Source organism: Rissa tridactyla, chromosome 9, assembly GCF_028500815.1.
Source record: "Rissa tridactyla isolate bRisTri1 chromosome 9, bRisTri1.patW.cur.20221130, whole genome shotgun sequence".
Classification (NCBI taxonomy): Eukaryota; Metazoa; Chordata; class Aves; order Charadriiformes; family Laridae; genus Rissa; species Rissa tridactyla.
This window is the reverse complement of record NC_071474.1, coordinates 24,049,624-24,062,576: the sequence shown is the minus strand read 5'-3', so window position 1 is coordinate 24,062,576 and position 12,953 is coordinate 24,049,624. Positions and strand designations below refer to the sequence as shown.

Below are 12,953 nucleotides of genomic sequence, written 5' to 3'. Positions count from 1 at the left end.
TAAATTAAGGCTGTTTAAGCAACGATATAGCCAGCCTGTTGATTTTTATTTTTATTTTTTTTTTCCCTTGCCTGGAAAAAACCAGCACTAGCTTTTCCCTTTTTTGTCAGAGGCTGTCACCGACGTGCCGGCACATCCCCAGCCCCCATCTCGGGTGACACGACCAAGGGCCCTCAGCAAAGCGGGTGACAGAGGCGTGAGGTGACTCCGAAGGTCCCAAGTGCCGAGTTAATGGGCCGAGCAAGCTGGGGTCATGCCAAAACGAAGCGTAAACCAGGGCTGGTTAATAAACAGGGCATGGTGAATAAATCCCTTAGGAATAAGGATGCCTCCAGTGCGTATTTCCCGGCCCCTGGATGGGGCTCAGCATCCCCTGGGCACATTGGGGACCGCATCCTGCTGACCCTGCACACAGCTGGCTGCTGCGTGATCAAACTGAGCTTTTCCAGGCCAGACACCGAATTTTGGGGTGGGAAAAGAAGAGGAAAGGGAAGACGGGAGCCTTGCTTTGAGCCGAAAGCCTGTACCGAGGAGGATGAAGCCGGCTGCAGGTTTTCCTCCTGCAACAGTTTTTTCAGCAACAGCCGCTAATTTGCTAAAACGCCAGCGTTTTGCTGAAGTCTTTGATTTCTTTGTCTCCCTGAGATGATCAAAGTCTTTTGTTCTCCTTTGGGCTCCAAAGAGGGAGCGAAGGGAGATGGAGGCAGGGGGGAAATCAGCTGGGTGGGGGCAAACCCAGGGGGTCTTGGTGCCTTTGCTGGGAGGAGGGGGGTGTGTGTGTGGGTGCTGCATCCCAGCGCTGCCCTTTCAGACCTTTCCCTGGGATAACACCGCTCCTGTTTGCTCATCCCTGGCATCAGGGCTCTTGGCTTTTAGTAAAGCAGCCCCTCCAAACCCTTTCCCTGCACCTATTACAAACGTCGCAGGGTTTTGAGACCCTGCAGAAATACTGGGGGATGAATCCCATTTAACGGGGAGCCCCTTCATCCCGAGAAAAACCCTGCTGTCGAGGACATTTTCCCAGCACGGGGGGTGGGTGTGAGCATCCGAAGCCAAACTGGGCAGCATCCAGACCCCAGGTAGGAACCGATGAAATCCCCGCAGAGGCCCTGGAGCAGCCGGAATTTACACCCGGCTCCAAGTGTGCCGGGGAGTACAGATGGCCCAGGGTTTATTTAGCTGTTGTTTGTTATAAAAAGCCCAGCCAATCTAGGTTATGCATTTTCAGCTCCCTACATTAAAAGAAATAAAAAAGAAGAAAAGAAACGAGACGAGCTCGGTGGTTCTGTTCTCCTTTGCCATCTGGCTGGGGAGAGCTGTGGGGTGAGGGAGCATGGGACAGGATGGGCAGGGATGGATGGGCAGGGATGCTGGGGCTCCTCGCAGCCCAGGGATGGGCAGGGATGCTGGGGCTCCTCGCACACTGAAGATGGGCTGGGATGCCGGGATTCCTTGCACCCCAGGGATGGGCAGGGATGCTAGGGCTCCTTGCACCCCAGGGACGGGCAGGGATGCTGGAGCTCCTCGCATTCCAGGGATGGGCAGGGGTGCTGGAGCTCCTAGCACACTGAGGATGGGCAGGGATGCTGGGGCTCCTCGCATTCCAGGGACGGGCAGGGATGCTGGGGCTCCTCACACCCCAGGGATGGGCAGGGATGCTGGGGCTCCTCGCACCCCAGGGACGGGCAGGGAAGCTGGGTCTCCTCGCACACTGAGTATGGGCAGGGATGCTGAGGTTCCTTGCCCCCCAAGGACAACCCTGGTACAAAGGCTGCCCCAATGTCTTGCCATTCAGGTCCCGTATTGACTGCCTTTGCCTTTTGACCCCCATTTGGCCACTTCTTGCTGTCTCAAAGCCGAGCTCAGGACTAATCCATGAGCTGAGGACTTGGAAATCCAGCCTTCAAGCATTCTTTGGAGCCTGTGGCTGCCCAGAGCAGGAGAGGCTCTGCCCCTGCAACAGGAGCAGCATCTCCCTTGCCCACCGGGCTGTGGTTTCGGGATGCTGGGGATCACAGCCACCTGGCTGGGGCATCTTCCTCAGAAAATCCTGACCTCCAGCAAAAAAAAAAAAAGAGCCTCAGCAAAAACCGGGAGGAGCCGAACCTGCCCTCACCATGCTCAGTAGCGGCTTGCTCCTTGATTTGCATCGCTCCGGGTCCGTCTGCCCGGGCTGCCGCCGGATGAATTAACCAGACGCAGAGCCCAAGGCCGGCTCTGGCTCTTCTGGTTTTTGTTTCCACTCCCAGCTCTTATATACATTAAGGAAGGCAGGGCTGGAGCAGGGGGGAAAGGGAGAGGTTGGGGAAGAGGAGAAAAAAAAATATTACAGCTCCCAGATCAAAACAATAATCAGCTAAATGAATTCCGCAGCATTTTCCCGCATGACTGCGAGTGATAATTTAGTGCAGCAGCCAGCTGGAAGCAAAAGGATTAATTCTGCACTTAGTGACACCCATGTGAATAATTCATCACATGCAGACCCCTTTTCGCTGACCCCCCTGGGCAATCACTCCAAAGCCCCCCGCCAGCCGGCCCCCGGCCCGCTGCAGCTCCTTGGGGAAGGGGGGGAACGCAGTCGCCAGCGCAGCATCCAGACCTGTCCCAAATTCGTTTTATGGATAGGGTTATTTTTTTACAGATGGGAGTGGAGGCTGGTGGCTGCAGTATTTAGACCGACCAGGCTCACGGCCGCATCCTGACCTGCCCAAGGGCCGGTCCTGGAGCCAAGGGCAAGTGGGCTTTCCCCTCCCCGGGATAAAAAGCAGCCAAATTCCCTCCCTGCTGTGATGTCCCCAGGGACCACGAAGGCTGAAGGATGAAGACAGCTGGACATTTGTCACTGTGGTTAACCAGCCTGGCCCTTCTCCATACGGAGATGGTGAACAACCTCTCCCGAATACCCTGTCCGTGCCCTGCCTGCCCCACTGCCTTCAGCTGGGATTTCCCGGGAATACGAGCACATGCCAAAAGCCCTGGGAAAACGATGGATGTGTGAGGGCATGAACAACGCTGTTCTTTCCAGCTGCTCGGTGGCGTGATTCAGAGCCCTGAGACAACAGGTACAAGGGATAAAACCTGGATCCAGCCCAGCTGATCCCCACCTGAGAAGTTTGGAGAGAGGATGGCAGCTCTAAGCAGCCATCTCCTGCCCTGTCCCCGTCCCTGTCCCTCTGTGCCTTGGGGTTCGCCATCCCCAGCATCTCACCTCCGATCGAAGGAGCTGCAGGCAGAGCCCCACGGTTGGGATGGCCCCAGACGTGGTTCTGAGGTCCGTGCCCTGGGGAGGCAGAGGAAGGGTCACAGCCCGCGCTGGCCTCGGGGTTTCTACCAGGGCTCTGGTGGCTTTGCCATCACCCAAGATGCCATCCAGGGATGCGGGGCTGCAGTTTGGAGCAGAGACCTTGGCTTCCTGCAGGATGCTCTGCACCGGGCTGCCCACCCAGACATGGACATCCCTCCCACCGTGGCAGCGGCTATGTCCATCACCTATAGGTACCATCACCTATAGGTACCACCACCTACAAGTAGCATCACTCTGCAGCCCCCAGCTCACCTGCACAGCGAGGCCATCCACACACATCCCATCGCTCCGTGCTGCCAGCTCCCGGAAAACACTGCTGGTGACGGGCAGCACCGAGTATCCCATGGGAATGAGGGTGCCTGGAGCATCCCACACTGGGAAAGGAGGGAAAGGCTGGGGGCATAGCAGCCCAGGATCTGCCCCCAGCCAAACCCGGGGGTGAGGGAGAGGATCCTTGGTGGGGTCCCCAGACTCACTGGCTTTGTATGGATAATATTCGATCACCAGGGCGGTGTCTTCGGAGAAGATGGTGGCCACGTCTTGGCCTTGGAATAGGAAGGAGGTGTCCCAGGTTGGCTGCTCTGGGGGCCCGGCTGGTCGGGACATCTGAGGAGACAACAGGAAAGCTATCATCCAGATATTTTCTCTCCATAGAGATAATTAAGCAGACAGATAGGAGGGAGAGGAGAGGTGGAGGTAAAGAAAAAGCACAACCTGTGCAGCTGCATGGCATCCCCGGCTCAAAAGCAACCCCAAATCCCAGTTGCTTGAACTGGTTTTCACTGGGCTTTCAAGCTTGGCCGCTTCTCTCCACCTAATCCCTGCCTGCCAGCATCTTTCCCCCTCGCAGAGCCAGAGGAGGAAAAGAGCACATGGAACGACTACTCCATGCTTAAAAACGTGATGGGAAGAGCCTGGAGGATAAGCTGTGCTCATCCAGGGTGAGCCTTTTGATAAATCTGTTGAGCAACCCAATGCTTGCTCTTGGGAAACGGGTTTTACGATGATATATGGATCGTCGCAAAACCCTTTCCCAAGCGCAAGCATTGGCTTTTGGGGCCCATATATCGTTGCAAAACCCTTTCCAAAGCACAAGTGTTGGCTTTCGGGATCCATACATTGTCGCAAAACCCTTTGCCAAGTGCAAGGTTGGCTTTCAGGGCCCATATATCGTCGCAAAACCCTTTCCCAAGCACAAGCGTTGGTTTTCGGGATCCATACATCGGCCCAAAACCCTTTCCCAAGCGCAAGTGTTGGGTTGCCCAACAGATATGGAACAGCAGGCAACATGTTTATCCCCAGATCCCTGAGCTGTCATTGGAAATGGCATCAGTCCATCCCCGCCAGCAGCTGCTCTCCTTCGCCTTTGGAGAGCCCCGTCGCCTCTCCAAAGGTCAGCCTTAACACTGGCTGCCCAGCGCAAAGAAATTATTGATGACGGCTCCTTTTTTTTTTTTTTTAATGCTGTTACTCCATCCCCCTTCGGCCGAGCATGGAGATGCCGATCGGCTTTTCTGCATCAGCACATTTCTGCTTTGTCGGGGAGGGGGAGAAAGGGAGGCAGGGTGTGTGTCTCCCTCTGCTCACGTTTGGGGATGCTAATGGGCATGACGCACCTCAGAGACCCGCAGCGGTGCATTACCCAGTCCTGGGGGCTGTTAGCAAGGGGAGAGCGGGGCTGGGATGCTTCAGAGCCCGAAAACACCTCCATGATGGGCTGAATCGGGCAGTGCTGTTAGTGCTGGCTCAGCACCGGGCTGGATCTCTCGCCTGGGAATTCGTCAGGGTCTCCCCAGCATCAGCTGGGATTTTTAGTTGGGAATGAAGCTTGTTTTGACTAGAGGGAGCCTGTAAATCCTTAGGGAAAACCTGCACAGATTGGGGCAGTCGGATCTGTCTCAGCGCCCTCCTTTCCCAGCCTGCACCCCAGCCCACGGGCTGTTTCATCAGGCTCAGAAAGCCCAATCTGGGGGGGGAAATCTCCTAAAAACCACCAAACGCCGCCTCCGGTTACTTTTCCTGGCATCCACCTGTACAAGGCGCTGAGAGATGGTGCCGTTTTAGACTCAGCGGGGAAGGGAAAAGTCAAACGCGGGAGCAGATTGTTAATTTGACCCCAATTGTCAGAGGTCCCGAGCCCACATGGCTCCTCTCACTAGGATAGGGATGGGAGATGACGTTCCCAAATTCCCCCCCCACCCCGATTTTGGGGGTTGGAGGGGGAGCAGAAGCGCTTGCCAGGGCTGGGCTGTCTCCCACTGGCTCGGCAGGACAGATGGATGCTCTGCGCCGGGGCGTCAGAGCCGATGCACTGATTTGGGCAGACATCTTGGCACAAACAACCGCCTCTGCCAAGGGCCACCTGGAGAACACAACAAAGGGGATGGGGAGGAGGAGGAGGAGGAAGGAGACGCCTTCATCCTCCTTGGCTACCCTAGCTCATCTCCCAAAGGCTGGTTCAAAGGCAGCATCATTGGCATGAGCAGAGGTAAAGGTGGCCAAGCCCACAACACCTCTCCTGCCTTCCCAAGGGATGGGGCCAACCCCTGGTCCTCACGGCTGCCTGTCTGGAGGTTGCAGACCCCCAAAAAAGAACGAGGAGCTCCAGATAAGTGGGTTAAACTGGAGGGTCCCCAAAGGAAAGAGTCCAAATGGAGATTTATCTCAGAGGGGACCAACATCACGAAGGCTTGAGATTTGTGCCAGGAGGGCAGACACGACATGGCTTTCTGTAGGAGGCACAGCCCGATGCCCATCCACCCCATGGGTTCGCCATTGCCACCAGCATGTCCAAACCCATCCCTTTAGGTGAGAAAGGGGCTGTTGGCCCAAGGAGAGCACCCAAGGAGAGTACCCAAGGAAAGCATGAAAGGAAAGCACGCAAGGAGAGCATGCAAGGAAAGCACCCAAGGAAAGCACCCAAAGAGAGGACCCAGCCCTCTCGCAGGTGGCTCTGTGCAGGTCTCAGCGAACTCCTGGCCAGGGAGACCTGGTCTCCAGGAGCCCTGGTGTGGCACGGAAGGGTTAACCGCCCAGCAACCCAAAAACCCCCCAAGTAAGGGGGTGCCCTGTTGAAGGTGAACCCAAGCGCCATTGTCTGCAGATGCTGATGGGAACTGACAGGCGAGAGGACACGCTGGGCTGGCAGAATTATCGAATCCGATTAGCCTGCCTTGGAGTTCGCTCGGGGAAAGCCATTAACCTCTGGAACTGGAGCAGCAACCCTCCCTCCTCCTCTTCTTCCCAGCCTTCCCCTAACCTTTCCTCCTGGGAGTTCATCCTCCCTGGGCATAAACCATGTCCTACAGGTGGGAAAACTGAGGCAGAAGATGGTGCGGGGGAGGGAGAGCGGATGGGGGTGATGCAGCTCCCCGGGGCACCCTGTCCGTGCATCCCCGGGGACAGCATCCTCTGTGATGTGCAAAGACAGGCAGAGCCATGAGGGCATGGAGAGGAGGAGGAGGAGGAGGAGGAGGAGGAGGCAGCGTGCACACAGGCCAGATGGCCGGGTTTAATCACTCGTCCTCCCGCGCTGGGCTCCCACGGCTCCGCTCTGGCACACCGCCGCCAGTGCCGGGGCTGTGGGGCTCGGCTTGGGCTAGTCCAGCGGCCGGGTCCCACGCGTTCACAAGGTTTTGCTTGTGCATTTACCCATATAAATCCCAAAGAAATGGATTTTGACTGCCTTTAGAGGAGCTAAAGGCTCCGGCTGGGAAACTGCAGCCTTGGGGTGCTGCATCCTGGAGCAAAGAGACGGAGCCGGGGGGACGATAATGTGGGGGGCAAGCGCACGGGGATTTCTTTCCTAATGTCTGCTCCGGAGCATGGAGCAGTCCAAACCCCTTGCCATGGTGGGGCTGGGGGTGCCGGGGGGTCCCAAAGCGCTCACAGACCTAAAGAAGAGGGTCCCCAGTGCTCCCCCCACCTCTCACCTGCAAAGAGCAACACAGGGAGGTGGGGGGGCCAATAAAACAGCAATTATTGTAATGAATGAAATGCGCTAGCGACTTTTATGATAATTCACCGCCTCGTGGGCGACTTGGCATTTGGCTGGCCTCCTCTAAGTAATATTTTATTTATGGGCTCCCAGAACGTGTTGATACAAGGCGTTTCGCTCCAAGGCGATCAAAATTCAATGCATGCCGGGGAAGGGGGGTGGGGGAAAGGACTGAGACGGAGAAACTTGTGCTCTTGCCGGCCTCTGGGACCAGCTGGATCCATCTTTTCGGGGAAGCCGGACATCTGCCCTCGCCACGCTTTCGGCTGGCACTTTTCAGAGGCGAAGGGATGGATCAGCTCTGGTTTTGAGGGGGTGGCAGCTTCCCTGCTGGCTTCTGGCTAGGATGCCCCATCGCACCTCCTCCCTGCCCCAGCATCCCTCCAGTCCCCTGCCTCTCCCTCCCTGCCAATTTTTGGCAGGGCTCGGGAACAAAAGCAGGGCTCTCCTCCCGCTCGCTGACGATGCCGCGTGCCGAAACCATATGTTTCCCTGGCAACAGCTATTTTGAAGACGTGCGTAGCTCTCCGGAGACGAGCACTTGAGGCCTGGGGAGGAGAAGGTCTCTGCCTTCGAGAGGCAGCACTCAAGGCACGAGCGGAGCAGGGGGAAAAATGAAGGACAAAAGCACAAACGAGGAGCTGCCAGGGGATTTCTTTAGGCAGGGCGAGGCAGATGTGGGGACTGTGTCTTTGATGCTCAAAGCATCGCTTTGCCCCTAAAGCTTTTCCCTGTGCGGGGTGTTCAGGTGCCCTGCCAGAGGAGGGATGCTCATTGGTACCCAAGCGGGATGGACGCTGCTGGACCCCCAGCTGGATGCTGTGGATGCGCTCGGCTTCCTACCTGCGGGCAGCCGTGGTTGGCAGCTCGGGCGATGCTGAAGGCTGCTGCCGGAGGGTCCGGGAATGTGATGGTGGTGGGGCTGATGCCAGGAGAGGAGGTGGGCTGCTTCTCCATGCGGTGCCTGAGAAGTTATTGATGGAAAGGGGGAGAGACAGCGTGTGTGGGGCTGCATCCGCTCCCGGCAAGCCAAGCACCATGGGAGGGGGTGATGGCACAAGGGATACTCAGGTTGTGTGTCCCCCTCTTCCATGTCACCGGCGGCTGCCACTCACTCGTACTCCCGAATGTTGGTCACAACTCTGGCCACGGCGACGAGGGCTCCAGGGGGGTTGGCCAGGGGGGCTGACAGCCCCTGCAGCAGCACCTGGGGAGGTGGGGAGCCCACAGTGAGGGGGAAACAACATCGCCAGCCGTCGGAGCAGGAGGCAAGGTGCAGCCGCATCCTCCCCGAGGCGAGAAGCTCTGGTCCGTCCCAGCCCTGGCCACCTCCTGTCCCCAGGGCCACCTCTCACCTCCAAGGCCACGTAGCTGAATCCATCGCGGCGAGGGATGGAGCTCCCTTTGCGGACGAAGGTGACGCACAGGATCATCCCCGCGGGGTCCCGCATCCTCGGCTGGTGGCGGAGGAGAGCGAACCATGGGAGGAGGAAGGGTCAAGGCCACCAAACGCAGGCGCTGGGCGCGCAGACAGCCCGTGGCTGACGGTAAAGCACCGACTCATAATTAAAGCTCACTGTCCCCCGGAGCCTTCCCGGAAAAGATCAATATAATAAATCCTTCTGCATTTAAATATTTAATCACTCCCAATTTCTGTGCAGGGAAGAGAAAACTCGTTTCTGCCAGCCAGAGCATAGGAAAGGCTGATTTGGGGGAAGTATTGTGTGAGTTTGCCAGGTCTCAGCTGTACGGGGAGCTGTCAGCCAAGTCCCTGAGACCGTTAACACGTTGGGATGGAGATATCTCCACCAAGGGGCTGAAGAAGCTTCTCTCTGGGGCTGGGTACATGCCTGCATTAATTAATGCACAGTGGCCCCTGTTTAACGAGCCCTCTGATTTATGGCCCAGGCCCGCAACTCCTTCCCCAGGATGCTGAGGGCAAAAGCGCTTCCCAGCTTGCAATCCCATCGCTTTTCCAACACGTTTTCCCACCAAGGAGAGGTGAAAAAAAGCCCAGCACAACGCCTGCCTTGTTCCCACCTCACGGGAAGCTCACGAGCCTCTTTGAGCACCTTCTCCGACTTGCCAAATTCAGGTTTCCCACTGGGATTACACCGTTACACAAGGCTCCCTTCGCCCACAACCCCCAGCTACAGCCGGGGTGAAAAATCAGAGTTATAAGCAGGAATAAGAAGTGTGATGGAGGGGAAGGAGCTGTACCTACCAGCACCAGCCTGCAGTGGTGGGGCTGGAAGGGCTGGAGGTGCCGCACTGGCAGCTGAAAGGTCCCCAGCGCCTCCTTGGTAGCTTTGTCTGCCACGGTGAGAGTCAGGGCTGGAAGGGAGAGGGTCAGCCATCAGGATTTGAGGAAGGGGAAGGCAGGGGAAGCGATGGGGAGAGGTCTGGGTGAAGAAGGGATGGAGGCGATGGGGTTATTGATTCATTTCCAGCGGCCCCCTTCCCCTCGCAGGTCATGGTGGGGTGGGCAAGGGCAGGATTTAACCAGTCCTGGGTTTATATCCCCCCGGCACACACCAATGCATCCCAATTAGCCATTGAGAACGTGTCCCAGGCATCCTCAAGAAAGCAAAGCCCGTGAGCAACCGGCACCAACGCAGCTCAGATTCCCATGTAAGAAGCCAGGATTTCCCCTTGATCCATCCAATCCGCCTCCCTGTCTCCAGCCCACCCCGGCTCAGCTGCCGGGCTGCCATCCTGCCCTGAGCCCTCCCTGACCGGTGGGGTTTTGCAGACACTTGCCACCACAGGCCTCTGCCCTCTCAGGGGTGCCAGGTCCCCATCTGTCCCCCACCACAGTAGCATCACCTCCACGGGTGATGGCACCCCCAGCTCTTCCCTTCATTTAAAGCAAAGCTGCAATTTAGTTGACAAGCACCGAGCAGGAGCCTTTTATCACAAAAAAAAAAAAAAAGAGCTGATGGAAGGGAAAACCGCCCTCTCTTTATGCTGCCATCAAGACTTGGGCTTCCCTTCCCCCAGCTTAATGACTGTGCCGAGGCACCTGCCTTAACTCCTGCTTGGCCAACCCGGTGATGTCACAGATAGTGTGTGTCCCCAAAAGGAAGATGATGGACCAAGCAAGCGCATGGACCACGCTTTCCCGAGCGCCTGTTTTTCAGCAAGTGCTCGATTTACATGGAGATTTTTCCTTTTCTTTCAGCCCCTTGTGGAAAGAGCACCAGGGGAAATGTTCGAGCGAGAGACGAGTGGCTTTTCTGCTAGTCGTCACCAATGATAGATCACGCTTGGCAGCCCCACCGATGAAAATCCTGTTCCCGGACAAGCAAAGGCTGGAAACCATATTTCTAGGCAAGAAAAGGTGTGAGCTGCACCTGTCACTGACAGCTTCGGTTTGAACATCTGGGGGATGAACATCTCTGAACATCTGGGGGATGCTGGATGGTGGACAAGCGGGGCCGGAGGTCCCATCAGGTCTCCCCATATCTCTCCTGGTACCGCACAGGGCAGGTCCAAAGTACATCAAAAACTACTCGATTTCATCGAGGTCAGGGCCTCATGGGATTAGGCACGATGTGAAGATTGGCTCCCACAGTTTGTTTTGCAAAGGTATGATTAGAATCAAATCCCAGCCCCTAATGCCAGGAGTTTTATTACAATTACAGAATTAGCAGCAGGGAGTAACAGCTTTGTGATGTGGGTCCAACCCATACAAGGGGTCAGGGTCGGGATGGCAGCTGGGAAAGATTTGGGGTGCTCCCTCCTTGTTGGTGATTCCCATGGGATGCTTTGGAAGACACCCAGAGCTTGGCACTGTCACTTGCCCCATCCTGCAGCACTGTATCTGGGGGCTGGTCCTACCCTGAAGCCATCACAGCCACGCGGGGCTCTGGGCATGGCTTGTCCCCATCGCGGCCACCCTCTGCCTCGGGGTCCTTCAGAGCACAGGCTCCCAAATATCCCAGAGTTCTTCCTTTTAGGAAACGAGAGCCATGTCCCGGTCCCCAGTGTCCCTGTCCCCATGGTCCTCTGATGCTCTCACCTGCCCAGCCTGCGTCTTCAGCATCCATTTCCACCGTCACCTCCTCCTCCCAGGTGGGCGCGTGGGTGGGCGCCGAGGATGTGTGGGTGGTCTGTGCCTCTGGCTTCTGCTCGTCCCCTCTGCTGGTCTCGCTGGGAGGATAATGGAGGTAAAACGGGCTGGTTACTGGCTGAGGAAGGGGAATGCATCAGCGGGGAACTTTGCGTGGGAGAGGGATGAGCACCGACCCCGCTCGGTACATCTAACAGCGGCCACTCTCCCAGCACCCTTAGCCAAGCTCTGCCCCTGCGCCGGTGGGGGGGCTGTGCTGGGGGACCAGGGCTGGTTTCGCTCCTGGCTGCTGGCTCCTGCCGAGTCCCCAGTGCTGGGGTTTGCAGCCCCTTTTGTCCAAAAAGGCTATTTCAGACCCCGGAGGCTAATTATCCAGCTGTATTGATGAAGGGACAGGGAGGAGGCTGCTGGGAAAGGAGAGAGAAGATTGAATGTTAATGACTGCTGTCATTAAACGCAACACATAATGAGGCTGAGCAATAATGACGGAGGCGTTAGTGTCTACGGGCTCCAGGTATTTCTTCATCCGTGTTGGTGCAGGGCCATCACCATCAAGGCTGTTTTGGGGTTGTTCCTCCCACTTTTATCAACTGATCATCAATTACTTGTGAGCTTGGCTAATGATAATAACATCCCCGTCATTAAGGGGGGGCTGGCAGATCTTTTAGGGGGTCTCCGCTGCCCAGTGAGACACTTGGTGTTATCCTGGGAGTCCCAAGGCCACGGCAGAGTCCCACCACCTGGTGACACAGTCACCTGGTGACATCCCCAACCACGGGGTGAAGGGGGACGGGGATGTGGCAGCTGGCCAACGTGACACAGATGCCCCAGCCCTGTCAATGGGTTGCTTTGGATATTAAGGTGATAAAGTGTCCGATGCTGGCTCCTCCAGGAAAGCTCTTGCTGGAGCAAAGCCAATGTGGGCTCTTAGGGAGAGGTTACCAGAGCGCTGTGGTGACTGAGAGCAGATGGTGGCACTTTGCCACCTCCTGGGAGCTGGAGACCCCGGCTCTGTGGGAAAGGAGATGATAAAGGTCCTTCCAGCTGTAGGGTGAGCTCCAGGTAGTGGTGGGACCAAGCAGGTTCATCCCAGCCAGATGGCAGGGTGCTCTGTTCTTGCAAGACCCCCATCCCCTCTCGTTGATGAAAAGACTGGTCTAATGGACCCTCAGCCACGCTGCATCCATGTCCCGTGCTCCTCACCCGTCTCCCACATGTCCTCTTCCCCACCGGAGAAGCCCACCTTCATCCCACAGGGATGGAGCCAAGCTGGCCAGCTCTGGCAGGTGGGAATTAAGATTGGGCTGGCACAGTTGTGGAGGGGCTGGAAGAAAATCGGCTCTCCAGTAATGAGCTCTGTGGGGGATTGCTCTACCAGCAACGTGCTCGGAGTCCGAATGAAGCCAGACCTGGGCTGGGGGGCGGGGGGGGAGGGGGGAGAAGGAGGAGGAGGAGGGTGAGAACCGCCTGCTCTGGGCCCCCATCATTATAGACTTGCCTAAGGACGGGAGAGCATTCAAAAAGGGCTGTGAAGTGGGAAGGGGAGGTGGGGGAAACAACTCACGACAGCACAACACATG

At 57.0% G+C, this 12,953-nt stretch overlaps 1 protein-coding gene across 1 annotated transcript in view; it reads right to left on the bottom strand.

The window, feature by feature from the left end:
• The window catches only part of CCDC33 (coiled-coil domain containing 33), a 47,209-nt gene that overhangs the window by 16,233 nt on the left and 18,023 nt on the right, over positions 1-12,953 (bottom strand). Inside the window, exons 5-12 of the mRNA XM_054215316.1 lie at positions 11,323-11,453; positions 9,526-9,635; positions 8,657-8,758; positions 8,417-8,508; positions 8,145-8,265; positions 3,781-3,910; positions 3,557-3,678; positions 3,209-3,280 (exon numbers count right to left, since the gene is read on the bottom strand). Coding sequence (XP_054071291.1) covers positions 3,209-3,280; positions 3,557-3,678; positions 3,781-3,910; positions 8,145-8,265; positions 8,417-8,508; positions 8,657-8,758; positions 9,526-9,635; positions 11,323-11,453 — 880 coding nt within the window. The remainder of the gene's footprint in view (positions 1-3,208; positions 3,281-3,556; positions 3,679-3,780; positions 3,911-8,144; positions 8,266-8,416; positions 8,509-8,656; positions 8,759-9,525; positions 9,636-11,322; positions 11,454-12,953) is intronic.